The sequence below is a fragment of the Rhagoletis pomonella genome, unplaced genomic scaffold (assembly GCF_013731165.1).
Source record: "Rhagoletis pomonella isolate Grant_MI unplaced genomic scaffold, Rhpom_1.0 Rhpom_scaffold_00001, whole genome shotgun sequence".
Taxonomy (NCBI): domain Eukaryota; kingdom Metazoa; phylum Arthropoda; class Insecta; order Diptera; family Tephritidae; genus Rhagoletis; species Rhagoletis pomonella.
The window spans coordinates 35,398,446-35,421,037 of record NW_023458555.1 but is presented as its reverse complement, the minus strand read 5'-3'; the positions used below and the strand labels follow the sequence as shown (position 1 = coordinate 35,421,037).

Below are 22,592 nucleotides of genomic sequence, written 5' to 3'. Positions count from 1 at the left end.
CTCCAGTGTGGCCCAGGTGCACTTACTTTTTTTAATGTTTTTGTCCGCTATATTGGATCCGCCATTATGAATTTTTGACACGCGACTTCGATTCGAACCTCTGTGCGTTTGTAGATAAAAAATGCACAAAGAATTTATTATTATGAAGCGACCTGTCGACAGAAAATAAAGAGCTAAGTGTACATACATATATGTACATATACTTATGTTTGTATGTTGACTAAGCAAATTAACAATTTAGAGAAAGTAAAATTTGGTACTGAGTTTTTTTTTTTTTTAATTTTTCTCAATACTTTCGTATTATTCTTTCAGGAAATATTTTATTTTTCATTAAACAATTTTTTTGTTTTTATAAAAACACATATAAATTCAACAGAAGTCTACTAATGAGTAAAATAATATTTATGTATGTAGGTAGGTAGTATTTATATGTAGGTATGTATGCATGTATTATGTATATTTGTGTTTAAGACACTTGGAAACAATTTTTTAACTGAACTAAGTAAACTGTGTTTTTTTTTTTTTTGGAGCAGAAGATGACAAAAGTTCTGCTTATGCATTTTATAAATTATATTACAACTTAATAACAGTATTATTAATAAGGTAGTTGTTGTTTTTTATGCGTTTCAATTAAGCGTGTGAGCTGTTTGTTTCAAAGGAATAACATTTTTTCTCTATTTAAGTTACACCTTAATGTACATATGTATGTAGCTGTGGACATAGAAAGTAGAATTTTTTGGAATAAATTTGCTTGGCGCTAATTATATATGTATAAATATATAAATATATGCTGCGCTGAGAAATCACTTGCATGCCATGAGAATCTCGCTTGTTTATAATTTACTATTTTTTAAGAAATTTTTTTTCGATAATTCTAATTGTGGCGAGCACATTGCTGCTGTATGCTTGCCAAAAAATTTTTTTAGTAAAAAAAAACTATCTAGTTTTTTTGGTATTATTGTTTTTTGTTTTTAACAAAGTTTTGAAAACAATTTATAGGTTATTGTAAAAAAAAATAAATTTTTAATTTAAAAAATACTTTATAGCATTACAGTTTTGTGTAAAAAATCAAATTTAAAATTTTCACTGCGCTAATTGGCAGCGTTTTTTTTTTTGTTATTTGGGCTGCTGCTTGTTTTGTGGTGTGTTTTACATTTTTTACACTGATTTTATCGTTTTCTTTTTTACGTTTATTGGCGGCGATTCAGCTTGCTTTGTAGATCGTTCATGAATCTAAATAAATACTTTCTGTTTTCTATTTATTTTTTTTTTTAGTTTATTTCAATATTTTTTAGCTTTCTACCTAAAACATTTTCTACGCAACTGTTACTGCGCGTTAATTACAAAATTTTTGGAAGTTTAGTTTTGCGGGGTTTAAAAAGTAGCTTTTAGTGTTGTTGTTGCTTTACTTTTGTGTGGCTGTTTATGTGTGTATCCGTGTGTGTGTGTGTGAAGTCGTGTGAACTGTATTAGTTTCATATTTTATTATTATTATTATTTTTTAATTAATAATTACAATTACGAATATCTATTTTAGTTTGTTTTTAATGTATGTATGTATGTATATACGCACGCATGTATATAAAGAAATATAATTAACGTTAAATAAGAATGAACTGTATGCGTGTGTGTTTGTGTGTCTGCGTTGCGCGCCGCACTTTCCCTCAAACCTATTGAAACTTTCCTGTTTGCTTCAAACACAAATTATTATACATTAGGCTTTTCTGCTATATATTTATTTGCGTGTATGTATGTATTATGGGGTATGCGAGAGTTTTCGCTTTTATTTTATTTATTACCGCTTCTTTCCGTATGTATGTATTAACAATTATTAATATCTATGTATATGTATATATATATAGTATATATGTATTTATATAAAGAATATATTTATAAATTTTAAATTAGTTTTTTTAATAATAATGTTTAATAATTATAATAATATTACTTCGTTTTCCATTCAGTAGCATACAGAAGTTGTTAATTTATTTAATTTTTTGCAGTTTGTGTTTTTATATATTTTTTATTGGTGGTTGTGAATATCTCTACACATACACATTGAATTTATTATTTACTTGTATTCTTGCTTAAAACACTATTTCCTTTGATAATTTTTTTTTATAATTATACTTTTGTATTTATTACTATTTGTATATTTAAAATTTTAGGCAAAGTCATTAAACAACTCGATAAGACCCTCGGTTTGATCCAGTGAAAAGTTGTAGTCGACATCGAGCGGTGGTTCAATGGGTAGGAACGGTGGCAGATCATCAAAGTCTATAGCGGTGTGTGGCGTGGAGGTGAGGATCCAGAGTTGAGATGAAATTAAAATTGGAAAGAGCAAATTTGTAAATATTTGAATAAGTATGTATATATATATTTTTGAATGATGTCTATGTATGGCTCAGTCTATGTTGAATCGACCAATGGTTGGAATCGACCATTTTTGATTTGAATGACTTTGGGTCAGAACCTTGCTCTATTATGTAACGAAGTTCTGCCAAAGGGGGGAAAAAATTCGAGAGTTCAAAATTCCCGGATTTTGCAAGTTTATTTTTGAGTATCTCAAAAACTATTATAGTTACAAAAATGTGGTTATGGTTTCGTTTCAAAGATGTTATTTAGGGCTGTATAGAAAAACATACATACATATAACAAAAAATCGAAAAATAAAAAAAAACCTATAGAATTTTGAAATTAACAAAATCGTGAAAGCAAAAAATCAAATTTTTTGTTATACTCCAACTAATCCTAAAAGATCCCAAAATTTTAAAGTTTTTTTAAGATATACATGAACATTGAAAAAATTTTTGGTTTGCTAAATTCTAAATAAAGTTATGTTAAACAATGTTTTTCAATTTAAATTTATTTTTAATCTAAAGTTAGAGCAATAACATATTTTTTTCAAATTAAAAAATTCATATCTCAAAAAAAAATATTTTCTGATGAGTTAGAGGTATCGTATAAAAAAAATGGAGCCAAAAATATAAGTTTTTGACTTTACGATTTTTTAAATTTCAAAATTCTATACCTTTAATTTTTCGATTTTTGTAAATATATGTATGTATGTATATATTTATAACTTGAAAAATCCCGGAATTCGCGAAATTTATAATTTTGCCCAACTTTCAAAAAAAAATTGTAATTTTTTTATATGATAAAAGAAAAGTTCTGACCAAAATTCATGCAAATCAAAAATGGTCGATTCCAACCATAGGTCGATTTGACATGTATTGATCCGCAGTATAATACTTCTTAAATATTAGGGAAAAAGTTTGCAAGTACTTAGTAGTTATGTATTAATATTGAAATCCATCAGAAAGCTTAGTTGGTATTTCGTTTGTTAGTTAGATATGTGTGTATGTATATATGTATTAAGAAAGAAAAGCATATTACTTGTGAGGAAACTTGTGAATTTATTTACTATGCATGTGCGATTAATAAATTAATCGAAGCTGATTAATCGAAATCTGATTAATTAATTAATTTTCAAATCAAATCAATTTTTATTAATCAAAGTGATTAATTTCTCGATTAATTTTATTTTTATTAATCAGAATTTAATCAATTTTATTAACCAGAATACTGATTAATCATAAGCTGATTAATCGAAAACCTAAATAATGGCTGCTTTATTTTTTTATATAGAAAAAAATGTGTACACATACAAAAATATATGAACATACATAAGTACATAAGTATGTGTATATTTTTTCATTTCAATGAGCAGCATAGTAATGTACTCGTTTGGCATTCTATTTTTGTTAATAAGAAAAGTATTGTATGCAAAATATCGTTCGACAGTAAATTTTACACACAAAAAATCGTATATATTCGCGAAACTATAAACCAAATATAGTACAACCGCGTTTTTAATTTTTTTTTCTCTGACGTCCAGATTTTTTTTTGAAGGACTTTGAAATTTGGAAAATATAATTATTTCAAACAATTATTTAAAAATTTCAGTGCAATGTAGAAAAACAACTGCTATCAAATTAAAGAAAAAATTCTGTAGAATTAAGGGCGATTAAATTTTTTGGTGCGTAAGGACGATTACATATTGAAAATGTCTTTTTCACATTTTACAATAATTATTTTCGAAAAAAATATATGTTAAGGACTAATACATACATACACATACATACATACATATCTTCGAATTTCGTCCTTCTAACTTTATACGCTTAAAAAAGTAAAACTGATTAAATGAACATTTTCAATACCCATTTGCCCTTGCGAACCAAAAAATTTTAATTTTTTTCATTCTACAGAATTTTCTCTTTCATTTGGTGCCCATACAGTTTTTCTACAGTGGAATGCATTTTTTAAATAATTTTAGGAATTAATCACATCTTTGAAACTAGTAAGATAATAATTGAAGAGTTAAAAAAATGTTGCTGGCCGTGAGATTCGAATCCTCGGCCTCGCGGCTTGCATAATTCGCAATACTGCAGTCTGTTGGATTACAATTTTCGTCAGGTGAACTCCGCCGTTAATCCGGATTAACGTTGTCGTCTGTCTATGCTTTAACCTAATTTATGTATCTATATGAAGTTACATTAATATATACAATTCAAAATTATTTTCGGCATTCAAAACTTCTTTTTATTCGGGGATCTGAAGGCTATGGACAATATTTTTATAATAGGATGCAAGCATTCAATTTAATATTTATTTAACAAAAAATATTTATTTTAACAAAAAAATTCTACTTCTTCGATACACCAACTTAACTTTAAAATGGTTGTTTTTATAAATAAAGCTAGCATTAGTAATAACATAGTTAATTTTTATATTATGAATATAATGAATAAGTGTTTTACAAGTATAATTAATTACACAAGTCTGTATGAAAAATTGCCTACCCACGGACATTTGAAAACTATTGCAAGAAATTACACAAAATAAGTTAGCTGGAATTTGTTTAATCACATTTGTACATATGTAAAAGTTCTATATTGTTATAGTTTTGCCAAAGGAAAAAAAGTTGAAAATTCGTTTTCGGAAGTTATGTAAAATTTTAAATTTCACAATTTCCGAAATTTTGCTAGTCTATTTTTTTTTAATTTTAAAAATTATACATAGTTCAAAAATGGTTCTGGTCTCGTTTTAAAGGTGATACTATTTAGGGCTATAAAGAAAATCCATACATCGGGAAAAAACAAAAAAAAAAATACAAAATTTTTAAATTAAAAACTACAAATCCTGATCTTAAAAATTGCTGAAACTTGCAAGATGTTCTTCTTTTTAATATATACATATGTACATTAGGGCGGAGTTATTTGTTCGGAGTAAAATTTTCGAAGAAAGTGTATATCAAATTTTAATTCTACGATTAATTCTATGAGAAAATGGCTAACAAACTATATACCGAAAATAACGTTTTACCCTCCCAATTTTCAAAAGAAAAAGCAGTATATTGTAAGGTTTTTGGTATAAATTTATTTTACTTTGTACCAAAAAAACGACCTACATGTTTTCTTCTCATTTTTGTGAAGTAGTTTCGTAAATATGAAGAAAACACAAAATTATGTAAATCAAAAATTAATAATTCGTTCAGAAAAAATTATTTCTTTTAAAAATTGGGAGGGTCAAACGTAATTTTTGGTATATAGTTTGTTAGCCATTTTTGCTTAAAATCGAACGTAGAATTCGAACATGCCTTACACTTTTTTCGAAATTAAATTAGTATGTATGTACATATATACATTCTTGAATTTCGAAAAAATTGTTTGCAAACTCCAAAGAAAAGTATGCTACACAATTTTTAAAATTCATATATTAAAAAAAAAAAACACCTGCATGAAAATTTCAGGATCTTTTAAGATCAGTTAGACGTATTATTTAAAAAGGAATCAAATAAGGTTTTGCTCTAACGATTTTTCTATATTTAAAAACACTGTATTTTATTTTTCGAATGTTTTTTTTTTTTAATTTTTTTGTATAGCCCCAAATATCTGGAAATTTCGAACTTGGGAAAAAACATTTTTTTTCCTTTGACAGAACTTTGTTATATGACAACAAAGAAAGTTCTGACCAAGATTCATGCAAATCAAAAATAGTCGATTCCAAATATTGGTCAATTTGAAATAGATTGATCCCCATATTTACATTTGTTATTTGTTAGCGTGTACATTTAAATTGAACGTTGTATTAGGTAAGTAGTAGTAGTAGAATTGTATTTGTATTGAAATTCACGCCAGAGCTGAATCTCATGGTGCTACAAAATTTCAATCACAATACGTTTACCTTGTCATGGTATGCAATGCAGAACCACGAGAATTCAGTTCCAAAATGAATTTTTCTGAAATGTCCAACTTTTAATTTTTTGTTGTTGTAAACTTTATCGTTTTTTCGATTTACTTCCTTGAAAATTGCGTTCTTTTAAATTCATACATGTGAGTAATTATGTCTATTTACTTATGGCCATTGTTGCATTTATTAATTTTTGTTTCGCACTTTTTTTTTGCTAAAATCGGACTGAGTTTCAAGAAAACTTTAATTGTTCACCAATATGTAAATTTTCATTTTTGTATGTATATTTAAAAAACTGCATAATAATTAAAAAAAAAAAAAAACTTCTACAAATTATAAAAATTTATTTATCAGCCCTATTCTGCATTTCGATTCGAATCGAAATTTTCTCCGTTTGGCAACTTTGGTATTCTGCGTTCCGTTTCCTTTCGATCAATCTTCGAAATTTACGATTATACCTATTCTACATTTCGATCGGAGTTATGTTTTTCTAAGTTGTTTCGATTGTTATTTTCGTGGGTTTAAATAATAAAATTTTATAAAAAAATGATGTAAATTATACTGTGCCTGATTGTAAGTCCTCATAAATGAATTTTCACGATTTCTGTGTTTTCGCAGCGGTAATACGGGCAATACGAAAAATTGGCTCAAATATTAGCAACCAAAAGGGATATTGCGCGAGGTTTTCAAAGAGGAAGCACAGGCGTTTTTATTTTCATTATCTATAAATAAGACTGTGAAATGCACTGAATACGATTTATTCTTTTTATATAACATACATTCGTACGTAAAATGTGGAGTTATATAAAAAAGATGTTTTTATTATTGTACTCGTTTTTACTACGATTTGCTATGGAAGGATAAGCTTTGTTCTTCCCCTCCTCCTGACGGCTTTTAAAATCGAATTCATTTGCGTTCAAATCTTCCACTCAGTACTAAATGCAAATGTTGTGGAGTGCTCAAACAACGTTTATAATTTCACTGGCTTTGAGCGGTGAGAATGCAATTCAAGATGAATTTCTTATAATTCTTCACTCATCTGAAAAGGATCAAACATGTCTCTAAATCTCCTCGCCTTTCAACTTTCGCATCAGCAATCTGGGACTCGTTCTGCTCTTCAAGCAATAGAATTATGTTTCCACTTTAATTAAGAACAAACGAAATTTTATTTTGAAATTAAAATGAGTTAGATATATTTAGTTATTTTAAATATTTACAAAGCTTAACTTCATTGGCTGCTATAGTTTGGTGCAATTATTTCTTTTGTTTTGTTTCGATTTCACACGTTCCTAGGCAACCAGCTGATTTCGAAGATGTTTTCGCTCTTCCTCTTCTTCTTTCGATTCGAGCGTAACTCAGAATACCAAATTAGGATTGTAGCGGAGCGGAATGCGGGAACGTAATCGAAATGCAGAATAGGGCTGAATAAATCTTCAAATTCTATTTGGAATTTCCACTCGGCATTGAAATTACAAAAAAATGTGTGTAAAAAAAAAAAAAGATTGGAAACTGAATTAATGACTTGGCTCTTATTATGAGTTGCATTCGATTTTCGATCTTCGCTGGTTATCGAAGATCGAATGAGAAATTCGTATTATGAGCTATGTAACCGTGCCGAAATTTTCGTTGCGTATCGAATTTTCTCTCGAATGAAATTTTGCCTTCGATGCTGTAGCAAAATGTGAGAAAATTGCGAAAAATGAATAATTTTGCGTTTGTTTTTTACTTTTTGGTGGCTAGACACTAACACCCCTATTGCGAGTATCGACCAGACATAGATAAACGACTATTATTCGATTTACCGTTCCGTTCGGTCGGCACTTTCGAACACAGTCGAAGATCGAATGCAACTCACAATAGGGGCCCTTATTACACATCACAACAAAATTTCAATAATTGCATATGACACACGCAGTGGTGACCACTGTATGATTTTTTTATTGGCTCTAGTTTTTGAGATTTTTGGAAGTTAAATGGTCAAAAAATTAATTCTTTAAATTTTTCGAAATTTTCTACATTATAAAATTATAAAATGAAAACTGAACTATCAGGCTTTTAGTTCCAAAGGTAAAAAACTAGTTTGTCGAAAGTTATTAACGTGCTGACAACCGATACTTTTTAGTTCTCAACTTTTCATTAAAATGTTTCGTAATTTTCTGCCCAGTGGAGATCTGGTATTAAAATAATTTTTAAAGACAAAACAAATTAAACAGCATTAGGGGTTCAACACTTTATGATAATGATAAATATTTTTTAGACAAATTTGGATGCCAAATAGTATGTACCTATGTTAATAAAAGTAGTCATTAAGTTTGTTTCCAAATGTTTTATTTATTTTATTTTATTTTTTAATGGCGCAAACTGTTTGCATTAAAATAATTAATTGTAGCAAAAAAATAATATAAAAATCGATTTAAATTTTTAAATGGGGAAAAAATTATTTTTATTCTTTTTACTTATAAAGTTTAGGAAAAATTCGAATGAATGTAAAAAAAAATTTGGAAAAATATATGTATATTTGTGGCATTTTATTAAAACAACTTAAGTGACTTTAGGCGGTTTAACTTAGAATTATAAAAATAAATTGTCCTTGAAAAATTTTATTTTTTTAAAAGGGATATGAGATAATGTGCTTTAATAAAATTCCACAGATAAACATATTTAACCACGTGCTATGTGGTTTAAATTTAGTTTAGTTAATTTTTTACTTTTTAAATAATTTAAAATTTTAAAATTAATATTAAAAGAAAAAAATTTAAATTGTTTGGAATTATATTTTTAGATAAAGTAAAATAAATTAAGTTTTAGATTACGTAAACTTAAACTTTCTTGGGTTAAAAAAATTACACAACTCTACTTTTTTTTGTCCAGCGCAGGAGCCTAGCCAAATCATAAAGATTTTGGTTCGCTAAGTCAGAATCTTTAATCAGAAGTTAAATGTTGGTTATGTTTTCTTCTAACCTAATTATTATTGTTATTGTTGGGGATATGTACATTAGGGTGGTTAAAAAAAGAAGTCAGATCTGTAATGCTCTCACCCCCTAGGACTGTTCTATATCGAAAAAAAGTATACCCATATTTTTTTATTTTGAAATCAAAAAATATTAAGAGGTCGCTCAAAGCGCTAAAGTTCTTAATGTATTTTTATATGGGAAAAATACATTTTTTCGTAGAAATAGATATAGATAATATAAAATTCTTGAAAGTCAATATTTTTCGATCGGAAAATTCTGGTTCTCTTCAGGAGACTTTCAATAATAATACGGAATTGTTTATTTAACCATTTTTTAATCCTAACGATTTTTTATTGGTCGCCCCACATTGCATTTTTCGGGGGTTTTGTGGGTTTTTGGCGGACCTATAAATTATAGTTGCAATGAAAAAATGTTTAAATAAACAAGTGGGTATTATTAATGGGAAAAGTTGTTTTTTTATCCATATAAAATACATGGAAAATTTTGGGCGCTTTGAGCGACCTCTAAATATTTTTTAATTCCAAAATAAAAAAATAAGGGTTGTTGTTGTTGTTGTAGCGGCACTACCAAGCCCCGCTTTTTTCGGGTCTACGTTCAATCATTCTCGTCAAGTTCAACTAACGGGAGGCCCAGGAAACAAGCTGTTTCAATGGGTTCGGACCAGAGGGAGAGGGGTGTTAGCTGAGTCGGATTGAGCTGGCATGTAAAGAGGTGGTTGGTGTCGTGGGGGGATTCTCCACATGCCGGGCACTCATTGGGGATATTGGGGTCGAGTCTGGACAGGTAGCTGTTGAGGCGGCTACAGTATCCAGACCGTAATTGAGCCAGGGTAACGCGGGTCTCTCTTGGCAGTTGAAGCTCAGTCTCTTCTACAGGTGGGTGATTGGGCTCCTATTACGGCATTCATAGGTCGAGAGTCGAGGTAGGTGGTAACTGACTCTCTATGAATGTCGTTGATGGCTCGTCTGTATGTCGTCGGGTCCAGTGGTTGGTCTACGTATTGTTGGACTGCGTCCTTGTATACGAATAGGTGTGCCCTGACGTGCCTGGGCGGAGTCCCCTCCTGAAGCAAAGGTCTGTTTGGGTGCTCACTTCTGTGACACCCCACCAGAAATTGTTTACAAAGCATTTTGTTGTGTTCCCTTACGGGGAGCACTTGGGCCTCGCTGTGTAGGTAGGTGCTCAGGCGTCATCAGAAGGCACCCAGTCGCCGTCCGGAGTGCGGCGTTCTGACAAGTCTGTAGCTTCGTCCACTGCGTCCAACTAGTCCCCGGCGTCCAAACTGGCGCAGCATAGTTTAGAACCGGCCAGCCAATAGCCTTGCATGTTGCCAGCAACGTTTCTTTGTCTTTGCCTCAAGTGCTGCCGGCGAGCGACTTGAGGACCTTGTTGCAGCTCTGTACTTTATTGACAACTGCGGTTGTGTGCCTGGAGTAGGAGAGCAGGCTATCGTAGGTGACCCCTAAAATTTTCGGGTTAATTACAGTCGGGGTTCCACAAGGTGGTGTTCTCTCCCCCTTACTATTTAACTTCTACATCTCGAAGCTTCCTCAACCACCGGAGGGAGTTTCCCTGATCTCATACGCTGACGATTGCTCGATTTTGGCGTCCGGGAATGGAATTGATGACCTCTGCTCAAAAGTGAACGACTATCTCTCCAGCCTTTCTCGCTTCTTCACTGCAAGGAGCCTAACACTCTCCCCAACGAAATCAACGGCGACCCTCTTCACCACCTGGACGAAGGAGGTCAGGCTAGAGTTAGGTATACACGTCGATGGCACACCAATACCGACTGTAAAAAAATAAGGGTATATTTTTTCGGTATAGAACAATCCTAGGAGGTGAGAGCATAAAAAAATCCGATTTACTGGCGATTGGCCACACCATATGCCAACTTCTCAGACATATAAAAATTTTTGTTTTTTCTCATATAATTAACATATATTGAAAACTTTGAGCGACCACTAAATATTTTTTGGTTTTCAGATAAACAGGGGTATATTTGTATTTCAATATAAAACAACCCTTGGGATCTTACTAACTCAGAAGCTGGTTTTCAATTCCTTATTTTTATGACAAAAGAGGCTGCATTAAAATACCTTTTAAACATTTGAACTAGTCTCGAATAGTTCAGTGCGAGTTCCGAAAAAGTTGTGAACCAGTCCCAAAGGGTCCTAAATAGCCCCAAAATGGTCATGAACAGGCCGCGAAACGGTCGAAAAAGTCGTGACCTTGTCCCGAAGTGTTATCGAACTTATAAATCCCAAAATGATCCCGAACTAGGCCAGAAATGGCACTTAACTAATCCTGAGCTAGTCCCGAAATGTTTCTGAACTAGTTTCAAAATGGTCGTGAACTTGGTCTTGAAGAGGTCCAAAAATGATCCCGATTTAGACCCGAAATGTTTATTTGTTATAGTTACAAATCTTCTGCTGGGTTAACGCAAATTTTAGCTTTACCGAGAGCTAAGATGTATACACATAAAATAAAAAATTAGTTTAAAAAACTAAAACCTCGCTATTAAAATTTCCATTCGTACTGTCATCAGGTATCTAACTTGAGAATGGAAATCGCTGCATCTTTTAGGCGTAATTACATAGCTACATCCCAAGCTAAGAAAAGGGGGGTAAAATAAGAAGTCAGGTGTTCTAACGCTACCTACATGTCTGTTTAATAAGCTTATAAGCTTATTTTCAAAAATAATATTCATGGCTATATTCCAGTATTCGACGGATCCCATTCGTAAAAACTAAGATTCGCATTGTCGATAATAAGCGAGTGTGAAGAAATAGATACCCGCGAATGGAATCCGCAACCTATTTAAATAAATTGGAAATTAAAAAATGTTTAAAAGTGTATTTTCATAAGAAAATTCAAATTTGGACTGAGTTCTCGGTTTTAATGGTTTGAAAACAAATAATATAGTACATACACATTATGTATATCCAAACATGAAAAATAAAACAAGAACATTAAACAAAAATAATAGAAAAATGATAACTTCATTACAGTTTAAAAAAGGGCCGGAAATAATTTGGTATAATGAACGAAACTGAAAAAAAGATGGAGTTACATGCCATTTCTGAATATCTCGATTTACTAAGCCTGCCGTGGCTCAAAACAACGGTACTGTTCAGGAGCGGCGTTTAAAGTTTTCAATTTACTCCCAGAAAATTACTTACAGATAACAGAGATCTAAAATTTTAGCACGAGAATGAAGCATGTTATAACGTTCGTTTTCGTTTTTTCAGTTATGACAGTCTTTAAGTAAATTAGCGATATTCATTCATATACATACATATGTGTGTATGGATATGTATATGTATGTAATATAAGAAATCCGACACTTTTTGTAAAACATATTTTTTTTTTTATTAAACAAATATCAACAAATTTATGTACATTATTTGCAAGTATTTTATGTTCCTAGTATGTATGTATGCATGTGCATTGAATATGTGCATATATGAGTGTTAATGTTTGATGTGCAATTTTTAAAAAAATTTTATGAATACATATGTTAGTTTTTATGTTATTATGAGACAATGTGTTGCTTGAAGTGTAATTATATAATATACAGCGCAGCACGAAATTTCTTTTTGTTACTTTTTTAATATATTTTTTTTGTTCAATTTTAATTTTTGTGCGTTTAAAATTATCCTTTTAATGGTCTTCATTTTCTGTTTTGGTTTTTTTGTTTACTTCATTCGCAATTATTTTCAATTCATTAATTGTTTTTCATTTTTGCATTTCAATCGATTGTACTCAAATTTCAGGCTCGTTGTTGAATTTTGAAAAAGCGCTCAGCAAGAACTCAGACTGTGATGCGAAATGAATTTCTGTTGTAAAACGCAAATCACAGCCAGAGCTCCCGTCAAGAGTTTTTCCCGTTGATAATGAATGGCATTGATTGAATGCGTTGTTGATGCGTGTGATGGAACCGAATGAGAAGCGATGTGAAAATGTACAGCGTGGCGACGACGACTACCTGTTACACAGTTTTTTTTTTTTGAAAAATAAAAGAGTCCTTTATAGATTTTGCGAAGAAAGTATATCATTGCTAATTTTGTACATATTTTAGTTGAGTTTTTGTAAATGGTTTTAAAATTTTATTCTTTATTTGAGTCTATTCGATTGCTGAGTATGAGGCCTTATGTTAGACAAAATGGGGAGTACAAAATACTCAGAATGGAAGAAATTAGCTTATGGATACAGAAGATATGGAATAATTTAACCGATGAAACTTGCGTGCCGCTTGCGATTTTCCCTCAAAGCATTTACCGCTGGTAAACCCAAATAAATGTTAAAATTTAAAAACAAATTAATAAATTTAAAGTAAAATGAAATTAACAATAAAATACTTTCTTCGCGAAATCTATAAAGAACCCTTTTATTAAAACAAAATCTGATATTCGTCGCCACGCTGTATATAGCAATGTAAGCGTACCTAAAGAAAAAAAAACACTGCAGCTGCCAACAATTGCGTTAACTCCAAAATAGTTCTGTCTGGTTTCTCTTACAAAGTTATTAGGTTTTTAACGTTTTCTTCTTGGTTTATTGTAGATGCGTGATAAATAGCAACAAAACTTATGAGAGAATACGAAAATGTATGAAATGCATGCAATTTTTTTTATAAAAAGGAAAGGTTACCAGGATTAACGCTCAAATGCAGTTGGTTTCGTATTCCAAAACAAAGAAAAAGTTAGAATAGCTGAACATAGCGAACGAGACCACACTTTCTGTTAAGCATAAAAAGCTGCGAACTGCATTTGAGTTTAAACCATGTAAGAATAAGCACTTGCTACCAAGAAAATAAACCCAAACTGCTACTACTACTACTACTACTACTACGTTGCCAAATAAAATTACTAAAACGTTAAACATTTGCTTACAGTTCGGCAATGGGCCCGGACTCAGTAGATTCAGCGAATTCGAAATGAGCGCGTTCCGGACGCCTGTGCTGCCATTCGAATCGCCCATGTGCGCCAAGTGCGAGTCCATACGACCGATGCCGCCACTATCGCTGCTGCAATGTCGACTGCCAACGATGCCGGCACCGCCAAACATTGAGGGTGTGTGCGTTATTGGCATTGACGAAGACGCCGACGCCGCCGCCGCCGCTGACGTCGATGCTGACAATGAAGTACCAGCAGCATCAGCGCTATTTTCACTTTGCCGACTATTATTCGCTGCAGCGTCTACAGCTGAGGACGAGGACAACGACGACGATGTTGTCGTGGACGTGTTTGCCGCCGCTTCCGCTGCCGTCGCTGATGTTGTGTCCTCAGCTGCTTCCTGCCCTTCCATTGCACTATTCACCATGGATACCTCTTCGTTTTTAAGACCTGACTTCCTATTGTTACTACAACTATTAAGCGTATGGTTTGTTGAATCACTATTCTGTTGCTGCTGCTGCTGCCGCTGACTACCGCTACCGCTACCACCGCCATACGCACCACCCAGCTTACGTCTGCCGAACAGTTCACAATCGAAATCTTGCTCGTAAATGCGTTCGGCTTCCGCTTGCGTCAGCACTGGCCGCGTTAAGGTGGGCTGTATATTGTAGTCGCTCGATTGCTGATGCTGTTGTTGTGTATGGTAATTGCCAACGATATCAGAATTATAATCCGTTGTATCACCGCCGATACTACCACCACCAGTACCACCATCAGCCGAACCAGCAGCAATTTGACGTGCGGCATCTTCAATTGATTTACTGAGATTTCGTTGTGCTGAACGTGCGACGACGGTTGCTGCACTGCCGGGATATGTATTGCCCGTTGACGTGCTTGAGGACGTCTTTGACGCTGAGAGTGGGGGTAAACCTGACGTGATGAATATATAAATAAAACAACAATAATAAGTATAATGTACTACACATGTAATGATTACGCGCTGGGCAATTACCTAGACGCATACGTTTATCGTCATCGAGACTAGGTGTCAACCGACTGATATCGTTGAACAGTGGATCGTTGAATTGATGCGGCTGCTGGCGATATGGCGGGGCGGCGGGCGATGAGAATGTTGGCGAATTTTCGGGTGAATTGTCGTGACAGAGAAATACGTTAATTTCGCCATTATTCTCGGCTTTAACGTAGATCTCACGTGGACAAAGTGTGTCAGGTAGCTGCAAGGAAAGCGAAGAGAAAAAAGGCGTATAAATTAGTAATGCAATCAAAATATGTAAACACAAAATAAAATATGAACTGTAGAAGTAACTGTAAAATTAAATCACAAATAATAAAATATTTCTTTTTTTTTAAATTAATTTCTACTTATTTTCGGCGGCAACTAACTTCCAGTGATTGACTTCACACACCAAAGTTCGCACCAAAATGATGAGTACGAAAATAGCCGGCGACTATTTCAGGTCTAAGTATACGCGCGAATTTTTACGCGCCGCTAACGACTGTCTGAATGCCGACAATTGCTGCTGCTTCTTGTTATTTAGACTGTCTGGTTTGGCACATACCTACAAACTCACAAGTATCTATACGCATTTTTAGGATTCGTATACATACTTATTTATGTATGTATCTACCTACAGTAAACGACTGACAGACCAATCGACGTACGATAAACGGCGACAGAGTTGGTTGACAGTGGTGTAGTTGCATAATTTTGGTATGAGGGCAAGGGAAAGAGAACAAAAGAAACGTTTTCTCGACTGACGGGTACCTATACGTAACCGGAACAAATCAGATTTATGTCTGACTTAGGGCTGTCAGTCCAGCAGCATTACCCAAATCACCTTGGGGAATTCGTATGCTGTTACAACAACAACAAAGCAAAAGGAAGGAAAGGAGAGGACAAAATGAAGTGACACGATAGGAAAGGAAGAAGTGGGAAGGCTAGAAATGGTTAGAATAGGATAGATGAGAACTAAAGGTTTGGATGAAAAAGAAACGATAAGGTATAATAGAATAGGTTAGGATAGAATGGGATGCCATGCGATGCGGTAGGAAAGAAGAGGTATCGATAAAGGAATAGCACAGGGTGAGAAAGGTGTAGTAATATGAATAGTACTAGGCGGGATATGATAAGATAAGATTGCAACGTTTTTAGCGACACAAAGCGTTTCACCGGACGTCAAGGATTTGAATTTAAATTCAGCAAACGGCTGTTACTTGAGCAAATATTTTGCGAAATCAAAAAAAAAAAAACACAAATAACAAAAAGCGCCAATAAATAAATATTCGGCGCGCGTACATTTTACTAACTGTTTGCCCAATCTTCCCTCCAATTTGTGTAGGAACTTACAAGTTTCCCCCGCCTCCAATGGCAAATGTTTTCGATGAGAAGCTTTTTTATGGCAGAAATGCACGCGGACAATACTAATACATAGTAAGAAGACTTAAAAAACAAAAAATACTGTAGGGTAAATCTCAAGGTTTGAAATTACACAAAAAGCGCTGAAACACGTAAACTTAATTTTGAGGCGTAGATTACAAATCTGTATTCCGTTTTTCTAGAAAAGGTAATTTTCCAAGATATGTATTTTTATTTTTATGAAAACAAAGATAAAACTTTATTATGGACAAAATTAAACAAGTACATAATTAAAAAAAAAAAATCTTTTATTAAAGAATACAAAAAAACACCTAACGACAAATTTTTTTGTGGAATTTTTTCTTTCCTTTTAAGCACATATTACACTTTCTAAATCGCACTATAAATAGGGATTTTGCAAATATCTCAACTCCTGCGCCTCCTATTATGGCATATTTTTGTAGAGTTATTCCTTTTCATGCAAGTAATATACATTTTCAATATGAACCATTGTGGGACCGTAAAGACGGGTTTTCAAATATCTCGATACTTAAACCACTTAGTGCCTCGGGAAGTTGGTTAAAAATGTATTCAAAGATTTGATTACACACAGGTGAAACATAATACAAGTTTGTAAAAAATAACAGACTGGCTTTTTGCCGGTGCTTTTACACAAAACCAAGCTACTAACGAATAAAATCGATGCAGAAATAAAATAGTTGTAAATGGCCAAGTGAAAATGCGTAAATTTTTTCAGTTTGAAATATGAGCAGGCAAGAAAGTTACTCATACGCCATGTAGGAGTACATATGTAATTTTTTTTTCAATTTTCCCTATTCAAGTTTGGACTTTTTCATTCACAATTTAACTCAAACTTAATATGAAAATATCTTGACCTAGAAAAAAACGTTATACAGATCTGTAATCTACGAACCAAAATTAAGTTTACGTGTCTCGGCGTTTTTCTGTGTGGTATTTTAGCGTTCCTACAGTGTAATCAGAGACAAAAAAAAGGCTAGAACAAGAATAAGTTAGCAGGGTATTTTTGAATGGCCAAACCCCCATTTTTCGCTGACGTACAAACACATAGGCCACTGTCGCACACACATGCGACGACAGGCAGTCAACGTCTGCCACATTGCCTTGGATATAGTAAATGAAAAATCTTCCTTATGACCATTTGACCAACGATGTGCTGCCAAAATGACAAATATATGTTTGCGTTATTCAACAACAAAAAAAGAAATATAGTTATGGACTTTCATTTTAGAAACGACTAAACAAGTTTAGAAGTTTTTGCGATCAGTGCAGCAAGTTGCTTGTGGGCGTTGAATTGAGTGATGCTTTTTAAAATTTTTTTTATTGCTGAATCTTTACTGGACTTTATTTTCACTTAAGAGACGAAACTTTTTATCAAGGCAATATAAATGAGTATTTTTCATTAAAAAAATTCTAACAGGAGATAAGTCATTTTTTCACACATATGCACATATTTATGTACATATGTACAGCTATCTAAATAAATAATTAAATGTATGTACACATTTTTGTATTAGCGTGCTTTTATTTTTAGAAATGATATGTCGTATTTGCGCTAAGGCAACTAAACTCGCGCATCGTTCGTGTTTTGTTGTGATTTGTATTTCATTTTATTTGTGGCGCTATTGCTGCTTTTGGCCGCCAATAAAGCTGCATCAAATTGTGTCTGCACGAGTTTTTGGCCACGCGGCAACAACAACAAGCAATACACGCAGCCAGCTAGCTAGCTGCTCTACGCGCTGGACGTTTGACTCGAATGAAATTTTGCGATTTATTGAGATTGCTGCGTTATTGTAAATGTATGTGTATACATATGTATGTATGTACATCTATGCACTCTTGTGGGTGTTAATGCGTTTTAATCACGAAGCAAATTTCAATTTACAACAAATATTTATATGTACATAAATCTGTTTATACGCGTATAAAGTTGTAAGAAATTTTAGTTTTCAACAAAATTACGAGTAGTTCTACACTTCTAGCACTTAAGCACACAAAATTGTCCGCTTCCAACGAATTTGAAATTAATTTAATTTAATTAATTCTTCAGTGTTCGTTAAATATTAAAAAAAAAAATACTACATACATATAAATAGCATAAGCATTTCAGTCAAAAGAATGCAGACAACAATGTTGTGCGGCAAATGTGTTGCTTTGACTTTTTTTATTTAATGAAATGAGTAAGCAAAAACAAGCAAATAAAATACACAATTCAATTTTGTTAGCGACAACTTTTGCTATGCCTTAATACATTTAAATCTGTCTGGGTAAAATTTCTTATTGCAAGCGAAAAAGACACGAAAATATAGCAACTTGAAATGAAGGTGCAAAACATGTGAGGAAGTCTGAAACTTTATTAATAATATTTTGCGAATCATGTGTTCTACTTTTTTTTCGTAAAAAATAATACGTTTTTAATCAAAACAGCCTTTATCATATTTGAATAATTTCCTTGTCATTATATGCGCTGTAAAGTTTTGTTTTTAATAGTGAAAAGTTGTATGCATACTATGCTCGGGGTCACACTGGGCGTATGAGTAACATTTTCAGCCTCTCTGACCATACAGCTTTACACCCAGCTATAGTAAACTAGTTATAATTACTAATAGCTACATGTAAATTCGAAATAGTTGCGAAAATATGCAACTAAAATGGATAAATATGCGAAGGCAGTGTCAAACTTATAACACCCAATTTACATGGATCAAGTACTTGAAAGCAATTTTTGCTCATTCTCTTTTGTGTTTTCTATTTGCATTTATACGCTACAATTCTGTTGAATTCAAGTTTTTGGTTCTTTAAATGGGAAAGAAAGTTGAAACGACTTGAGGGTACATTCGCATGTGTACTCGTCCCTTTTCTTCTCACCCCCTCTCTTCGACATGCGAGCAGAATTGAATTCAATACTTGATCTGTGTAAAAGCAGTCTAAGTATCATCTAGGGCATACGGGGCGTATGAGCAACTTATGTACATACATACATATGAATATCTATACTGGCTAAGTCTTGGAGTTCCGTATATACGAATAGAGTATAAATAACCGATTAATCGAACCTAAAAATTAACAATTGTTCGTGTATTACACTGTGCAACAATTTTTGGGTCATGGAATCTAACGCGGAAGCGACCAACACACATCGATAGTACTTGACTAGGAAAACAAAACTCTAAAAGCGTTTTGAAATGTCAGATCGCTTTCAAAAGTTATAGCGCGTCAAAGTTTAGCTTTTTCAGTGTATTTTTCTGCACCAATTTTTTTTCCATGGGAACTCCTCAGAATATTGTAATGGCATAAAGGCATTGAGATAGATATGGATATATATACATATATAGATGTGTTCAGAAAAGCGAGAAGAATTGATTTAGTCATGTTTGACTGTCCGTATGACCACCTGCCTGTTCTTTTGTCCGTCCGTCTGTCTGTACACATACAACTCGGTACACAGGTTGTTACTACGACAAGTGCTGTTAGTATTGAAAATGGGCGAAATTGGTCAATAACCACGCCTACTTCTCATATAACGACACTTTTGGAAAACCCTAAAAGACTCATATGTCGGCAATTAATAAAGCGAAGTTATTCAAATTTATTAAGTAGGTTGACTTTAGGGCTTGACAGCAGTTTCTACATAAGGCTTGCAATGTGAGCGTGACGACCACGCCTAATTTAAATCAAATGTTTATATGTCAAAAACTGCAACATCAAATTTATCCAAATTCAATCACATTTCTCGTGAGTTTATCTCCACATTTTGTAAAAGTGAAGACACCGCGTCTACTTTCCATATAGAAACTTTAAATATCACACTGACTTATGTACTTGTAAAACTTCAGCCTACAGGTACCAACTGAATCAGACGACCAAGGCGAGCGGTATCATCAGCTTGCTATTCCTTTCGAGATGAGGTAAACTTTTACTAAACAATAGTAGCGGAAATTTGTTGATGGAGTATGAAGACGTACGAAGAACGAGATGAAGACACGGAAGAGGAAGACAATGAATATCAATAAATTTTGTAATGAAAATTTATTTTATTTTAAATGGAAGAACCAAATTTTTGAACATCAATATCTTTTGAAAGCGAGCTAACTTTGCAAACCCCTTTCACGCTTTTGCTATTCTAGAACAGTACAATCGACCTGTGTTGGTTGTTTTTCCGTTAGAAAAATGCGTTGCACAGTGTTAATGAATTGTTCTATTTATTAACCGCCTACAAAAAAATGAGATTATCAATTGAATCGGTGAGTTCGATAACCGTACAAGTCCAAAATTTGCAATTTAAGGTAAGATAAGTGTAGCTATTTTGTTTAAAATTTGCCTCTTCATCAACTGAGCTTAAAAACCGTACTAGATACCAAGGCATGAAACCGATTCAAAATAACGTTCCGGTTTCGGTTTCGGTTTTGGATAAAAAAAAAACAAGTCTGACCAAAAAAAAAAAATTATTTATTAAATAAATATGTACCTTCCAAGGTTTGTTTTTGGCGAAATTAAATTAAATTATGACAAATTTTAATTCATATAAATAAACCACCTCTGAATCAATTACACAAACTTATAACCATATTCAACCACATTTGCTTAGATCTAATTGCAGAAATTTGTTTATTATATTATTATTTTTTATATAATGAGAGTTGTGGCTGATACATAGGTATTTGATATACATACATAAAAGTAAGTGTGAAATTTTGTTGATACTATCTATATATATATGTATATATAAATAAAATGTTTTCCGTATGACGGCGATGCCTTACCAAACGGCTGAACCGATTTTAATTCTGTAAAAAGTACTTTTTTGGAACTTCTGTGTGAAAGGTTTCTCGATTTAAAAAAAAATTTTGTTGTTGTTGCCGAAAAATGAAGAATGCTGAGACCTTACGATTTCACAATTTGCATAGAGTTTTCCGTATATTGAATGTCACAAAACTACTAAACGTCTGGACCGATTTGGTTCAAATTTCAGCCTCTTGAAGGGAAATATTCTGACAAAAAATGTAAACGCTAGATGGCGCTGGGGTCGAAATATTCCTAAAAACTGTATTTATTTGCAGATTTGGCTCATACTTAGAAAACAATTTAGCCAATTGAGAAGAAATATTTGGACTAAAAACTTACACGATAGGTGGCCTTGTGGCCGAGATATCCCCAAAAATTATTTTACGCTAAGAGAAGGATAAATATATTTGTGGAAGTGTGTATGTATGTATGTATGTGCCAGGTTGCAGCCTAAACGAACGTACAGAATCGAACGAAATTTGGACAGAGTATTGCCATGACATCTGGTCCTATAATAGGGAGAAAAAAAATAAGAATTCGACAAGGGGGCATGGCACATCCCATAGGCGTGAAATTTTTCATCAGCTATAACTTGGAAATCATAATTCACATGAACTTTGAATTTGGGATGCAGACATATCTACGGTAGGTGCTTATAAAAAAGGTATATATGTAGGAGTTTGTAAAAGGAGGCGTGGCCCGCCACATCCCGGAAGAGTGGACTTTTTATCAGCTATAAATTCGAAAGCATAAGTCACATGTACTTTAATTTGGTATGCAGGCTTAGCTATGGTAGGTGCTTATGGTAGGCTGTTAATTAATGAGTTTATAAAAGGGGGCGTGGCGCATCCCATAGGCGTGGAATTTTTCATCAGCTATAACTTCGGAACCATAAGCCCCACGAGCTTGAAATTTGGTATGCAGGTATAGATAAGGTAGGCGCTTATAAAAAGATATATATAAGTGAGTTTTTAAAAGGAGGCGTCGCACATCCCATAGGCGTGGAAGTTTTTATCAGCTATAACTTTAAAATCATAAGTCACATGAAATTGAAATTTGGTAAGCAGACATATCTTTGGTAGGTATTTATAGTAAGATATATATTAATGGGTTTACAAAAGAGGCGTGTCACATCCACTAGGCGTGGAATTTTTAAATTGCGAACCATAAGTCACATGAACCTGAAATTTGGTATGCAGACATATGTATGGGAGGTGTTTAGAATAAAGTATATATAAAAATGTTTGTAAAAGGGGGATAAATATG

General features: G+C 33.0%; 1 protein-coding gene across 6 annotated transcripts in view; it reads right to left on the bottom strand.

Moving 5' to 3' along the window:
- Nucleotides 1-1,874: 1,874 nt before the first annotated feature.
- Nucleotides 1,875-22,592, bottom strand: part of LOC118743508 (transcription factor E2f1) — a 279,469-nt gene continuing 258,751 nt past the window's right edge. For all 6 annotated transcript variants that reach the window (XM_036476247.1, XM_036476238.1, XM_036476262.1 and 3 more), the window contains 3 exons: nt 15,138-15,360; nt 14,123-15,055; nt 1,875-2,277 (listed from right to left, as the gene is read on the bottom strand). In XM_036476247.1, the coding sequence (XP_036332140.1) occupies nt 2,165-2,277; nt 14,123-15,055; nt 15,138-15,360 (1,269 nt within the window). In that variant the 3' untranslated portion in view covers nt 1,875-2,164. The remainder of the gene's footprint in view (nt 2,278-14,122; nt 15,056-15,137; nt 15,361-22,592) is intronic.